The sequence below is a fragment of the Nicotiana tomentosiformis genome, chromosome 1 (assembly GCF_000390325.3).
Source record: "Nicotiana tomentosiformis chromosome 1, ASM39032v3, whole genome shotgun sequence".
Taxonomy (NCBI): domain Eukaryota; kingdom Viridiplantae; phylum Streptophyta; class Magnoliopsida; order Solanales; family Solanaceae; genus Nicotiana; species Nicotiana tomentosiformis.
The window spans coordinates 51,219,740-51,233,227 of NC_090812.1; the positions used below are offsets into that span (position 1 = coordinate 51,219,740).

At 33.1% G+C, this 13,488-nt stretch overlaps 2 protein-coding genes across 5 annotated transcripts; both read left to right on the top strand.

Annotated features, from left to right (window-relative positions):
• Positions 1-3,046: 3,046 nt before the first annotated feature.
• LOC104093686 (short-chain dehydrogenase/reductase 2b-like) lies at positions 3,047-5,972 on the top strand. The gene is made up of 5 exons (XM_070182599.1): positions 3,047-3,203; positions 3,821-4,067; positions 4,347-4,409; positions 4,737-4,913; positions 5,431-5,972. Exons 1-5 carry the CDS (start codon positions 3,169-3,171, stop codon positions 5,461-5,463), a joined length of 555 nt encoding a protein of 184 aa, XP_070038700.1. The 5' UTR covers positions 3,047-3,168; the 3' UTR covers positions 5,464-5,972.
• A 742-nt stretch (positions 5,973-6,714) lies between these two features.
• On the top strand, positions 6,715-10,783 carry LOC104093685 (large ribosomal subunit protein uL14mz). 4 transcript variants are annotated; one of them, XM_009599474.4, is made up of 4 exons: positions 6,715-6,925; positions 8,567-8,614; positions 9,779-9,870; positions 10,254-10,783. In XM_009599474.4, the coding sequence occupies exons 2-4, from the start codon at positions 8,581-8,583 to the stop codon at positions 10,626-10,628; spliced, it is 501 nt and encodes a 166-aa protein (XP_009597769.1). In that variant the 5' UTR covers positions 6,715-6,925; positions 8,567-8,580; the 3' UTR covers positions 10,629-10,783. The 4 variants fall into 4 exon arrangements, with proteins under 4 accessions (XP_009597769.1, XP_070038703.1, XP_009597770.1 ...); XM_070182602.1 differs by having other exon boundaries at positions 6,756-6,925; positions 9,782-9,870; XM_009599475.4 differs by having other exon boundaries at positions 6,757-7,134.
• The last annotated feature ends 2,705 nt before the right edge of the window (positions 10,784-13,488 follow it).

Sequence of the window (13,488 nt, forward strand, 5' to 3'; positions counted from 1 at the left end):
TTAATTCGGTTAATGTTCATATGCAATCATGTTAGGAACTTTTGTTATCTTTTCTAATTATTTAAATACTACTTCGCCTTTGGCAAAAAAGAAAAAAAAACTACTCCATATAACTATAAAACTCTTTCACATTTAAAACCCTATAATTATAGTTCTTTAAAACACTATAGCTAGATTTGAATAAAGCAAATTTCTTTTAAAATAAATGTAATAGGTTACTCCATATAACTATAGGTTACGCGTCTATGTTTATCTAGATAACAAAAAGGAGTTTAAAAATCGAATAAAAGTTTAGTTACATATATAATGAAGTAGGCCTACATGCTGGAGAGAAAAATATCACAAAAATCAGTCAATATTAAAAAAATATATTTTTTTTCTTTTGAAGAATGTTCGTTTGATGAGTCAATTTGTATAAATGGACATCAAACAAATAACAAAACTTTAGCTACACAATTGCTATCATTAATTTCAATTTAGCATCTTCTAGGAATTGAAGGGTATAAGCTGAAACCTCTTCATTTAGCTGCAATCAAGCCAACATTGCAAAGGTATAATATTTTTTTCGTTGAAGAATATTAGTTTTGAATCATTAGATTACGTGAAAGGTTTTTTTTTCTCGAATTCATCATTAGATTATGTGAAAGTTTTTTTTTTTTTTTTGCTCGAATTCAACAAGAGGAGTATTGGTTTCTAATTGGTAGTTTCTATAGCGATTTTCAAGTGTAACAAAAAGTATATTTTTTAAAAAAAGATTGGTATGACGTGAAATATTTTTCTAAAAAATGTAAATAAATTATTCGAAATGGGATTATTTTTTAAAATATAATGTAATTTTAAAAATAAAAAGATAAGATACGTTTAAATTTTAGTAGAGAGTTTTTAAAATTATTATAATAGAAGTCATATCATATATAATCAAGAAACCGAAATCCTATGGAATATTTACATAAATATCCAGCCAGATGTATTGTTTACTTTTTAGAGCTAATATACATTGATAATATATTGACAACATACGATTATACACATATTATATATGGATTATATATACATCCTTTAATTTTTTAATTTAAGTGGTTGGGTAAGCACTTATTTAGGTTGATTAGATAAAGCCAAAAGAAAAATATGAAAGAATTTGAACTAAACACTAAAAATATAAATAAAGTTCTAATGTGGACAATTTCTATTAAAACTCATCCTTTTATAGTGAAATAAATTATTTTTTTGTAACAAAATAAAAAAGACAAAAAATAAGATAAAAAGAAAATAAATATAGAAAAAAATGTATGAAAAATCTAAAAACCAGAAATAAGAGATGACAATGAATTTCTTCTTCTGTTTCATCTTTGTTGAGTATAAAAATTTGAAAGCTGATCTCATCGATTTCAAATATTTTTTTCAACTTAAATACATAGATTATAAGATAAGAATATTTTAGAATTTTTTTTTTATTTACATTGTGTTTCGTTTTTAAAGAAATCACTATTACTAACAAACTGATATGATATTCGAATGTGAACTTAAATGCAATTTGAGTAGTTTGCATTGAGGTTAAGCCAAGTATGATATCGAGAAAAAACTATTTGGCAAATTTAAGATAATATATGCAATGTTATATAATAACAATTAACTAATTTAACATTTAATGATTCGAAGAACAAAAAATATGTATGCATAACATATTAAAAATATAAAATATATGGCTAGAGATATCGATAAACTCAAAACGGAGTCATACTAAAATAAAGTTTCACCGGCTAAAGAATTATTTAAATTTTTAGATAGCCGATTAAAGTGAATTTTAAATTAAGGATAATATCTTCACTTGCATCATTATAAAGATAATCATTATTGATATATATATATATATATATATATATATATATATATATATATATATATATATATATATAAAGTTTTAGAAATTAGAATTTCAAAATAGAAATATTTTTTAAAGGATAACAGCATACCACATAAGAGTTCAAGTCGTAGTAAAAGAGTCACGTCATAACCAAAGAATCGTTCATATTGTGTCAACCTTTGTGCTTTGGCATAAATACGAGTTATTCACTTTGTGGCTATTTTTAGGTTCCAATGACACCAATGAGAATGGTGCAAAAATAAAATTATCACTACGAGATTTGAGAAAATGTTAGTCTTTTTTATTTAGTGTTTCTTAATTAATATCTAACGATTATCTATAATTATCTAGAAGGTTTAAATTTTAAGGTTATTTATATATAATTCAAATAACTCAGATATTTAACATGGTTAATGTCAAATATCAAAATAGAGTCATACTAGGGGAAAAAAATTCATTAGCTAAAAACTTTTTTAAATGTTTAGATAGCCGACTAAAATGAGTTTTGAATTAAGAATAATATTCACTTCCATTATTATAAAAATAATTATTATTGAAAAATAAAGTATTAGAAACTGAATTTTTAAAATAGAAATATTTTTTGAAAGATATCAACATACCAAATAAGAGTTCAAGTAATAGCAAAAGAGTCAAGTCGTATCCAAATAGTCCTTCATAATCTCAATCTTTGATTATTTTGCCATAAATATGAGTTATTATTTTATTTTCTGACTATTTTTAGGATCCAATGACACCGGCGAGAATAATACCAAAAAGAAAATGAAATTATAACTAGGAGATTTGAGAAATAGTTAATCTTTTTCACGTAGTGTTTCTTAATTAATATCCAATGATTATCTATATTTATCGAGAAAATTTAAATTTTAAGATTATTTACATATAATCCAAATAACTCAAATATTTGACATGATTAGTGTCCGCGTATTCGCGCGGGGCTAATACTAGTATACAAGAACGAAAAGATGCAGTAAAAGAATACAAAAGGAAAAAGGTACAGGAAATGAAGACAATGGTTTAAGTGGGAACCGGATATTTTGTGACCGAGAACGAATGGCTGCCAATTGTCTTAATTCTCAATCATATATAGCTGTTCAGTTATTCCACGTTTCCTACCACACAACACAGTCGTCGAATGATTAATACTAAAACGTTAGATCATTACAAACTCACTTTCAATACTACTCTATTAAGGAACACACAAATTAAACCGTACGTGGGCCTGAAATACTCTTCTAGTCTTTCTTCTTTTTTACACACATTCGAACACGCAACACTTCATACCAATGGCAGAAGCTTCAAACTTCCTGGCAACTCAAAGGTACTCCATTCAATAACATTCACTCCTTTTTTTCCTTTGATTTTTTCCTTCTCTATAAGCAGTGGCAGAATTTCTTTAGGGGTAAGACCTGCGTACATATTACTGCTAAATTCCACCTGTGGGATTATACTAGTTCGTTGTCCTTATCGGCTGAAAACATTAGAACTTACGTTAGATTGCACGTAAATCATAAACAGAGAACTTACGTTCTTCGTAGCGGAAGCGAAAACGGATGAACCGCCGCTGGAATTACTAGTAGGTGGTGGTTTTCACGGTGTGTTGGAGCAACCCTATTTCACAGTCTAAACTCTAGTCTGACTTTAAAAGAAGACTAAGTGTAGGAAAATACTGCGCATTCTGTATTTCTAGAAGTACACCGTATGTGTGCTTGTATAGGGATAGCTAGGGTTATAATAATTACTAAAATTACTGGACTTTGACCTAGTGGACCCTAAGAGCACCCCTTATAAATGGACTCTATTTCCTACCTCGACAATGGCAGATTTGAAGAGGTTCAACATAACTCACTATTGTCTAGCTCGGGCTCTATATATATCTTTGTGTGAGTAAGATTGAGCATTATTTTTTCTTATATATGGTTTCAAATTTGTTATCAGGATTGCAGTTGTGACTGGAGCCAACAAAGGAATAGGACTAGAAATATGTATACAGCTAGCTTCAAAGGGGATAGTGGTGATCTTAACAGCTAGAGATGAAATAAAAGGGGCTGAAGCTATTGATATACTAAAGAAGTGTGGCCTATCTGATTATGTTATTTTTCATAAGCTTGATGTGACTGACCCTTCTAGTATTGCACAACTCAAAGATTTCATCAAAGCCAGGTTTGGCAAGCTTGATATCTTGGTAATTTCCACTTCCAAATTCCTCTTCGATTTTAGAAAATTGGTTTCACTTTTTATAAGAAAAAGAACAAATGAATGTACCAGTACTTTATACCATCAGGTTAAGGTGAGCTGCTAGTACATGCAATTGTCTAATATATATAAATATATGTGCTTCAAATTGAGATTTGCATTCTTAATCTCTAATTTTTTATGTTTGGTTAACTAACAGTTCATGATTATGCTTAACCATTATGTAACATAATATATACTGTACATCATTTCTGAACAAACGTACCAGGTGAATAATGCAGCAGTTATTGGAGTGCTTATGGATAAAGATGTTACAATTACAAGTCCAGAAGTAAGTGATTATATCACATCAATTCTTCTTTTGCTTATAGATATTCCATTGAGTTCACATATTAATGATACCATACACACTAAAACGCTATGTTGTGCGGACTCTTTAAAATGCACTACTTTTGGAGGATCTGACACGCATCCGATAACATTTTTGGAGGGTCCGAGCAACATAGCTAAAAAGTAATGAATTACTGTAATTAATGTCTCTTTCACCCACTCCACCAAACAAAATAAAAAGTTTCTTCTACTGCAATTTTATGGTCCTGTGAATTTCTTCAGCACATTCTTTTATCCATTTGAAATGAATCTTGTGTTGGTGATGCAGCAAGACTTATTCGTTGAGAAGATAAAGGTAGCAACTCAAACTTATGATGTAGCTGAAGAATGTCTAAAAACAAACTACTATGGGCCAAAACAGATGATTCAAGAATTATTACCTCTACTTCAAAGTTCTGATTCACCTCGTATTGTCAATGTCTCCTCCTTTGCTGGAAAGTTAGAGGTATTTCATCTAATTACATACCAACTTTTCTTAGTTTAGAGGTATTTCATCAAATTACATGCCAACTTTTCTTAGTTGTTAAGATGTCTCAAGCAGTGACAGAGGCAGGATTTTCGCTAATGGGGTTAAAAAAAGGAAAAAGTTAAAAAAAATTAAAAGAAATTGTAGCTAGTGGGAATTGAACAAATGACCTCTCACAAAGATTTTGAACTCCTTTGACCACTAAACTATGCTTTTGGGTTGTCTCAAGAGGATTCAAAACATAGTATATAAATGTGAAAAACAGATTTTGCCTTGTATATACAATGTAATTTTCGGCGAGGGGGTGAACCCTTTCCGCCACCGGTCTCAAAAAAAACGAAAACATAACAGTTTACTTGCATTGTCAGTGTATAAAACGTAAACTTTAATACACATATTCTACTATTATCATATATGTCATAGTACTCTTACAATTTTAGAGAATAGACAAATCTTCTGACTGTTTTCATTTTGGCACAATTGAATGTTGTTTCAGCATGTACGCAATGAATGGGCTGTAGGAGTGTAAAGTGATGCTGAGAATTTAACAGAAGACAGAGTGGATGAGGTTCTGAATGCTTTCTTGCAAGATTTAAAGGAGGGTTTGTTGGAAAGTAAAAACTGGCCTCTGATTTTACCTGCATATACACTATCAAAATCAGCAGTGAATGCTTACACAAGAATATTGGCCAAGAAATACCCAAGTTTTCTCATCAACTGTGTTTGTCCAGGCTATGTCAAAACTGATATGACTATCAATTGTGGCAAATTGAGTGTTGAAGAGGGTGCTGAAAGTCCTGTTTGGATTGCTCTTTTACCTGAGGGAGCTCCATCAGGAAAGTATTTCAGTAGGAAAGAGGTGTCACCTTTCTAATCAAATTGGCAATCTAATGAGTTGGTTGCTGCGTATGCACTTATATCATACTGTAGAAATTGTAATACAAAGATTAGTAATTTTGTCCATATGTTTTATTGTTGTGAATGTTTGGTTAATGAGATATTTTATATGTGATATAAAAAGTTTATAATTTACTCTTATTTCTAAAGTAAAAAGATAAAGTTAAAGTTATTTTCAGTCTTCTAGGTGTTTTATTTCCGTAAAGCTAATCTTTTCATGTTGGATCTGGAATAACAGCTTCATAGGTCTGTAATTTTATTTTTTCAAAGAAAAGAAATTAGAGTTAATTTCTTCTTATTAATGCTGTAAAGAATAGTATGGTTGTGATGAGAGTACAAGATTACATACGCAAGGAGAACTGGACTACGCCGAAAACTAGCTAGAGTAGAACCAGACATTTGTTCTAAAAAATACTTGGGAAATAAATTTTAAATTTTCACAATTTTTTTCATCCTAACATTACATGAAACTACTATAGTTGCCGTGTAATAATAAATTGATTAAGTAATTAAATAATTGAATTAATGTAAATTGTCAATTAAGTATACAAATTTCAGCTATACGTATTACGTAATACTATGACTAACTACAAAATGAAAAAAATCATTAGAATCCTGCATTGTTAAATCGACGATTGTGGAGATCAAAGATTCAATAACTACAACAATTTTAAACAGAATAGCAAAAACGTCAAAGACATCTTTTACTAGAATAAATATTTAATAGCTCATCCTAAGTGAAATGAAATATTAAGATACTCCTTTTGTATTTAGTCTTAAAAGTTCAAAATATAAAAAGAAAAGCAAAAATTAATGTGAAAGAATTCAATTGCAAACATCTTGTCTATATATTTTTTTTGTTAATAACTATAACAAACAGAGCAAAACATCTTGTCTATATTTTATTCAGAGAGAAAGTTAAAAAAAAAAAAGAAGGGAAAAAGGGAAAAAAAAAACAAACAAAAAGGAAAACCATAAACCCTAGGGAGCTAGACGCACCAGAGGTTCATTTTTCTCAGCCAAAACGAAGCATCAACGATTGACAATATCAGATCCTTATTTCTCAGTTCATCTTTCTACTATTCCTTATAGCTGTAAGTGTAAAGTCTTCATACTTGACACATCAATCTATCACCTTTAAAGATTAATAGTCTATCAAGAAAAGATCCAAATTTAATACCCATTGAGCTAAAAGGATTCAATCTTTATATATGCTTCGGATTAACTTTGCGCATTTTAATCTGGGTTTTGATTAATGGGTACTGCAAGTTGGTGATTTTTTCCCTACTTTTTGAGCTAAAAGGTTAAATTTTTTATATTTGCTCTGGATTAATTTTGTTAGTGTTGATTTTTTGTTGATTCTCTGGGCTTAGTAATAGTAAGGTGTTCTGTAAATTGGTGAAAATTTGTTATTTGTCTAACCCCAGTTGCTAATTGATACATTTACATGAAAACTCTGTAATGTGAGTTTTGGTACGTTGTATACTTCATTGCATTGATAGAAATTGTTAGGATTTTGAAAATCATAAGATCCTATAAAGCTACTATTTGGAAAGCAAGAGTTATATCTTATATGATACACTTGTTGTTCGTGAGCTAAGGGAATTCACTAGTGGGACTAAGCTTCTTTATTCAGTAGTGACTTGTTTTTCTACTTCTTCTTTAATTAAGGATGTCTTGGTGAAGAAAGAGGTACTTTCTGTGGCTTCTTTCCCCATCGAAATGGCCGTCTTTAACTCCGAATTCTGGAATTTAAAAGAGGCCTTTTTTGAATATTGATAGTATCTGAAGGTTGCATACTTCTTTAATACAGTATTTAGGATTCTGAATCCGGATGGAAGATTGCAATTGCTTTTCCAGGAAAACAATGGGCACAGAAACTCATACTGTTGTAGTTCAAATTAATTCTCGATAAAAATTTTGAGAGCTATCCTTATTTTCTCCATTTAAGTAACTGATGATTGCAACCAGATGACTTGATCTTGCATTAGTTTCTTGACATGTGCACTCGCGATTCAATTTGCAATAATCTTTCTTTGAAATGGTGAAAATAAGGATAGACCTAGTGCTGAAACAAATAGTTTTATTGGAAAGTAAGTCCGTCATGATGTGTTCACAGTAGTGAGTTAAGTAATTCAGCTTCAAGATTAACAAGTCTTTGTGCAAAGAAGTATGGGTTACAGTGTGTTTGGTTTATTCTCAAAAATACTTATGGTTTATCAACCGAAAAAAGGGGAAGTCAATAGATTGAGATGCTTATATTCGCGTGTATCTGATAAGTTTTGTTAGTAGAAACAAATATTATGTATATTATGTGATGCGGGTTCTGAAGGGAAAGAGACGAGGGAGAAATACCGTAGTGTCAAGGATCCTCTGCTCTAACCATAATTCGATTCACCAAAAGAGCGAAATGAAAAAAGGCCCGCTGTTGGGATCCTCGATAAGGGAGTGTGGTGGTGAGGGGGTTACCATATTCAAAATAAGAAAAAAAACAAAAGAGGAAATCTTCAGGTTTATCAAGGCTTTTGTTGCTTGATTTTTTCTTCCTCTGATCACTGACCCACATGTTGAGTTGCTGGTGTACTGCTGTACTTCACATAATATTATTATTATTTACACTAAATTTATTTGAATATTGTTTACACCTATTGGTGGAATTGGTGTTTTAGTTTTGTTGCTTGTGTTATGTCTATTTGGGGATGGTATTGTATTTAACTTTCTCATTTCTATCACAGAATCTTCTCCAAAGATGGCTGCATCTTCTTCTTCACGGTTGGTTCGTGGTAAGGGGCTTTACATTCTTTGACTGCTAAGATGGAGCAGTATGCTATACATTTGTATGAGACGGAACCTGTATCTCACTTTTTTTCAATGACGTGACAAATATGTTAAAATGCCAGTGATCTCTCTCTCTCCCTTTCTCTCTTTTCCTTTCCTCAAGGGAAAAGGTGATGTAGTTTCAAGTAGATAAACTAAATGAAACGAGTGAGGGAAACAAATCGGAGTAAGTTTTAGAGGTTATAGGCTGAGATACTCCTTTGGTTGATCTGCAGAGAGGTAGTTTACATTATTTCTCTTTGGGAGATGCTCTAATGAACTCAGTTAGATTTTGCATGTACGTCTCATAGTTATAATCCACACAATGAACTCATTTTATATTTCTTGCATGGAGCAGCTCATAAACAGGTACTACACGTTTGTCTCTAGTGATAGAATGTATTAGTTACTTGTCAGCCCTTTTTTATTTGTCATTTTACCAACTAATCTGTCCATTCAGGTGGGGTTTGATATCAAAATCTTCGAGCAGTGACTGTCATTTACGTTCTTTACAGCATAGCAGGCAGAACATAGATATATAGTTGTAAAGGAAGGGTTTTACCCATTTAAAAGATAAAGTCTAGATTTTTATGAAAGTTATTCTCTTGGGCTAAGAAAACTTCTGTTGAATCGATTTGCTTCATCCCAAATTGGATATCCTCATTGTCCAAAGTGATGTTTATGCGAGACTCATTTTCTACTTGATACAGCTACCTTTTTTCTTGTTTCTTTTTTCATATTCTTTAAAGAAATAAATTAACTTGTGGCCTCTAGCTTAGTCCTATAATTGCATTGATACGACACATTTACACCTATCAACTTATTTAATCATTTTTTAAGTCACACACGATAATTTAATTTGGAAGAAGGAATTAATATGGTTTTTATCAGCCAAAGTCATCAACAATTCTGCACGAACACAACCTTGCGAAATGTTGTTCAATATTGATGGTTTTATGCGCATTAGGAAGCCCATTAGCAACTGCAACAGGTTATTATGCTAACTATACCAGCTTATTGCATTCACTGCCTTACTGTGCTCTAATCCGCATTGCCTTATAATCAGCTGTTCCTTATTTCCTTGTCTGTATGCATGACCTGTGCTTTAAACATGTGTGATGAAACTGCAGTAGTGGGCCGTTCATTGTTCAGTGGCCTCTGCAACAATCCTGATGGTTTAATAAGATCAACACGCGAGATGACGTGCAATCATTTGTTACAGGTTAGTCTGCTCTGCTATTTCAATCACCCCCCCCCCCCTCCCCCCAAAAACCCGATTCTTTTTTCCGGTCCATTTGCAATGTCCATCAGCCATCGATCATGAAATATGGATGTTGCGTGCATTTTGTCAATGCATGCTTATAATGTAATAGTGCAAGTCACATAATTTATTCTTCACATTAAGAAAAACCCTTCTTACTAATAAAAAATATGAAATGCTTATTTTCATTAGAGAAAGTGCCTTAATAACATCACATGGCTAAAAGTTTATATGAAAAAGGTCTTGAATCTTATGAGTTAACTCTGCTATGTTGAGTAAGATTTGAATTATCTCATGTTACAATTATGATACTAAAGTTCTTTACTTGTTTTTGGTCCTTTCAGCAGCAAAGGACCTTCATACAGATGAGGACGAATCTGAAAGTGGTAGACAATTCAGGTGCAAAGAGAGTGATGTGCATCCAAGCACTGAAGGGCAAGAAAGGAGCAAGATTAGGAGACACAATAGTTTGCTCAGTGAAGGAAGCTCAGCCAGGTGGGAAAGTGAAGAAAGGAGATGTTCATTATGGTGTTGTCGTTCGTGCTGCTATGCCAAGGGGCCGCTGTGATGGGAGCGAAGTAAAGTTTGATGACAATGCTGTGGTGCTTATCAACAAGCATGGTGAACCGATTGGAACCAGAGTTTTTGGTCCAGTGCCCCATGAGTTGAGGAAAAAGAAGCATGTTAAGATTCTTAGTCTTGCAGAGCATATTGCCTAAGGTCTTAACCTCTTGCTTCTCAGGGTAGTTCTACCGGTGATTATTCTGTCGCTTGGAAGCTGAATGTCGCATTTACTGTATTTGTGGGAACCCACCTTCTTGTTCACAAGCTGCAAAACATGCTTCTTTTATAATCATAAACATTTTGACCTGTACATATAAATGTCGGCGCTCAAGGCACTGTGCTGTCTCTTTTCCTTTCCCCAGTTTTGGTCTGGAGTATGATCTGGATCCAGTGCTCAAGGGACAGAGTCCATAAACCGACTTGAAATAGAGACATCACTAACACAATTAGTGACTTCTCAATTTTCATCCTATTGGAACTTAAATTAATACTAGTACTAGTATGCTTTCAGAATATCGATAAGTTATAAAGCTCTAAATGCTTTCAGATATAATTAACTTGTTTTAGTTGGGGTTTGGTTGCAGCATGATGGACTTGTTGTACAGTTTGTGATATTGAAATTAAGAAGGAACTTTAAGAGTGACATTGGAAGTGTGATTGTGAAATTCTCATGCTTAAAATAACACCATCTTTACGGGAGTCCCCCATTGAAAGTAGAATTTGAAAAGGAACTTTTAAATATTTGTCCATCAATTTCTTATCACAAAGTACTTTAATGATCATTTTCCCATTATAAAATACTTGGATATGTAGACTCTTTATTTTTTAGTTCTTGTTTGTCACTTAGAGCCCACTTGGATTGGCTTGACCAGTTTTTAAGCTCTTTTTAGATTTTTGGAGTGTTTGACTAACAAGAAAACTGCTTAAAAAAAAGTTAAAAAGGGCTTAAAAAAAGCCAAAAGCCACAAGTTGGCTGACCCTAACTTCTCCGTTTTTGGCTTAAAAGCCATCTTATTTTGACCAATGAAATTACTTACTTGTCCCTTATAGCTTTTACTAATCCCAAAACTACCCTCATCAAATAAATCCTAAAACATCGAACTACTCCCACTTTCTTCATTTTTGAAGCCTCTGCTCATCTTCTTTCCTCTTCTTCTCCTTCATCTTCACTTGTTCAGTATTTTCACTCAAGTTTTCAGTGGAAATCAATCTTCTTTATATGCTTTTTCTTTTGAGGTATGGGAATATTCAGATTATCCCAAACATGGTTTAAGGCTTTGCATTTAAAAAAAAAATATGGTAACAATCCTTTTTGCAAGTTTTATGTTTGGTGATGGTCCGCCTGTGTAGAAATCGATGTTTGGCAGAATGTTATTGTCACGACCCAAAATCTAACCATGGTCATGATGGCGCCTATCGTGTTACAAGGCAAGCCTATTTCTCAAAACATTACTACTAAATCAATTATAAAAATTTAATAAAACAATACCAACATTTGAATTTCTCATAAACTAAATCAACTCTAAATATAATATAGAAACTACGGAAACGAGCCCCAAACATTGGGGTGTCACTAAGTCATGAGCATCTAAAACTATGAACTAAGATATATAAACTGTCTAACTATCCAAAAGAAGAAATGACAAGAGGAGTAACAAGGTCCTGCGGGCGCTAATAGCTACCTTGCAGTCTCCAAAGATAGCCGGCTTGAACTCAACGATCGCTGCCTTCTAACTCACCTGGATCTGTACATAAAGTGCAGGATGTAGTATGAGTACAACCGATTCAGTAGTAACAGAAATAACTAAGGAACTGAGCAGTAGTGACGAGCTAAGCAGAATAATCCAATTATTATTTTCACAATTAAGTACAAACAAGAGTAGACATGTAATTTCATAAATCAGTAAGACTACAAAGAAAATTAATAGGTAAATGCAACAATAACAAAAGTAAATGCAACCTCACAGCAATGTCACTCCATCACTCAGCACTCAACGCTCAACACTCTGCGCTCACTGGGGGTGTGTACAGACTCCGGAGGGGCTCCCAAAGCCCAAACGCTAAGTACGGACAACTCACGTGCCATCATATCAATACCTGGATCCGCACGATCAACTCACGTGCTACGCGGACAACTCACGCACTATGGTATCAATACCTGGACCCGCACGGTCAACTCACGTGCTACGCGGACAACTCACGCGCTATGGTATTAATATCCTCACAACAAGGCCCTCGGCTTCACTCAATCTTGTGCCTCACTAGCCTCACCATCATCAACAAATAAGGGAATACAACCCACATCAAGTATCACATCATATTAGCAAATAATAGAGACTGAGGTAAACACGTACAATAATTTATTATGACTGAGTACAAATAATGTGAGCATGAATAAATCCTAAGCATAATCTCTAACATGAAGGCAGACAAGTTCAACAACAAGTAACTACGTAAACACAGATGATGGCCATGAGGACTCACGGGACGAACCAAGTTTCAATCCCTCGAGGTATACACCCACACGCCCGTCACCTAGCATGGGTATCACCTCCAAACAGTCACATGATATCAAATTCTCTGGGTTTATACCTTCAAAGCCAGAGTTAAAATTGTTACTTACCTTAACAGCGTAAAATCTTACTCCGGGATGCCCTCGTCTCTGGACTCGGTCTCCAAAAGCTCCGAATCTAACCAAAAATCAGAATACTACTATCAACATAGTCTAAAGAATCAAATTCCATAATAAAAACTACATAAATATGCCAAAAATTCAAAATCGGCAAAAACCCGTCTCCCCGGGCCCACATCTCGAAATTAGTCAAAAATGGCAGAATAATAAACCTCGTCCTCTCCCGAGTTTAACCATATAAAATTTATCAAAATCGGACTCCGTTTGGTCCCTCAAATCCTCACTTAAACTCTCCAAAACTCAAACCCTAACTCCCTCAATTTCACTTTGAAATCATCAATCAAATCCCAAAAACGAAGATGGATTTATAAAATATAACTAAA

Coding starts and splice junctions, on each gene's coding strand:
- LOC104093686 (XM_070182599.1), top strand. CDS start 3,169: ATGGCAGAAGCTTCAAACTTCCTGGCAACTCAAAG. Junction 3,204..3,820: donor AACTTCCTGGCAACTCAAAG/GTACTCCATTCA, acceptor ATTTGTTATCAG/GATTGCAGTTGTGACTGGAG. Junction 4,410..4,736: donor TTACAATTACAAGTCCAGAA/GTAAGTGATTAT, acceptor TTGGTGATGCAG/CAAGACTTATTCGTTGAGAA.
- LOC104093685 (XM_009599474.4), top strand. CDS start 8,581: ATGGCTGCATCTTCTTCTTCACGGTTGGTTCGTG. Junction 8,615..9,778: donor TTCTTCACGGTTGGTTCGTG/GTAAGGGGCTTT, acceptor ATGAAACTGCAG/TAGTGGGCCGTTCATTGTTC. Junction 9,871..10,253: donor CGTGCAATCATTTGTTACAG/GTTAGTCTGCTC, acceptor TGGTCCTTTCAG/CAGCAAAGGACCTTCATACA.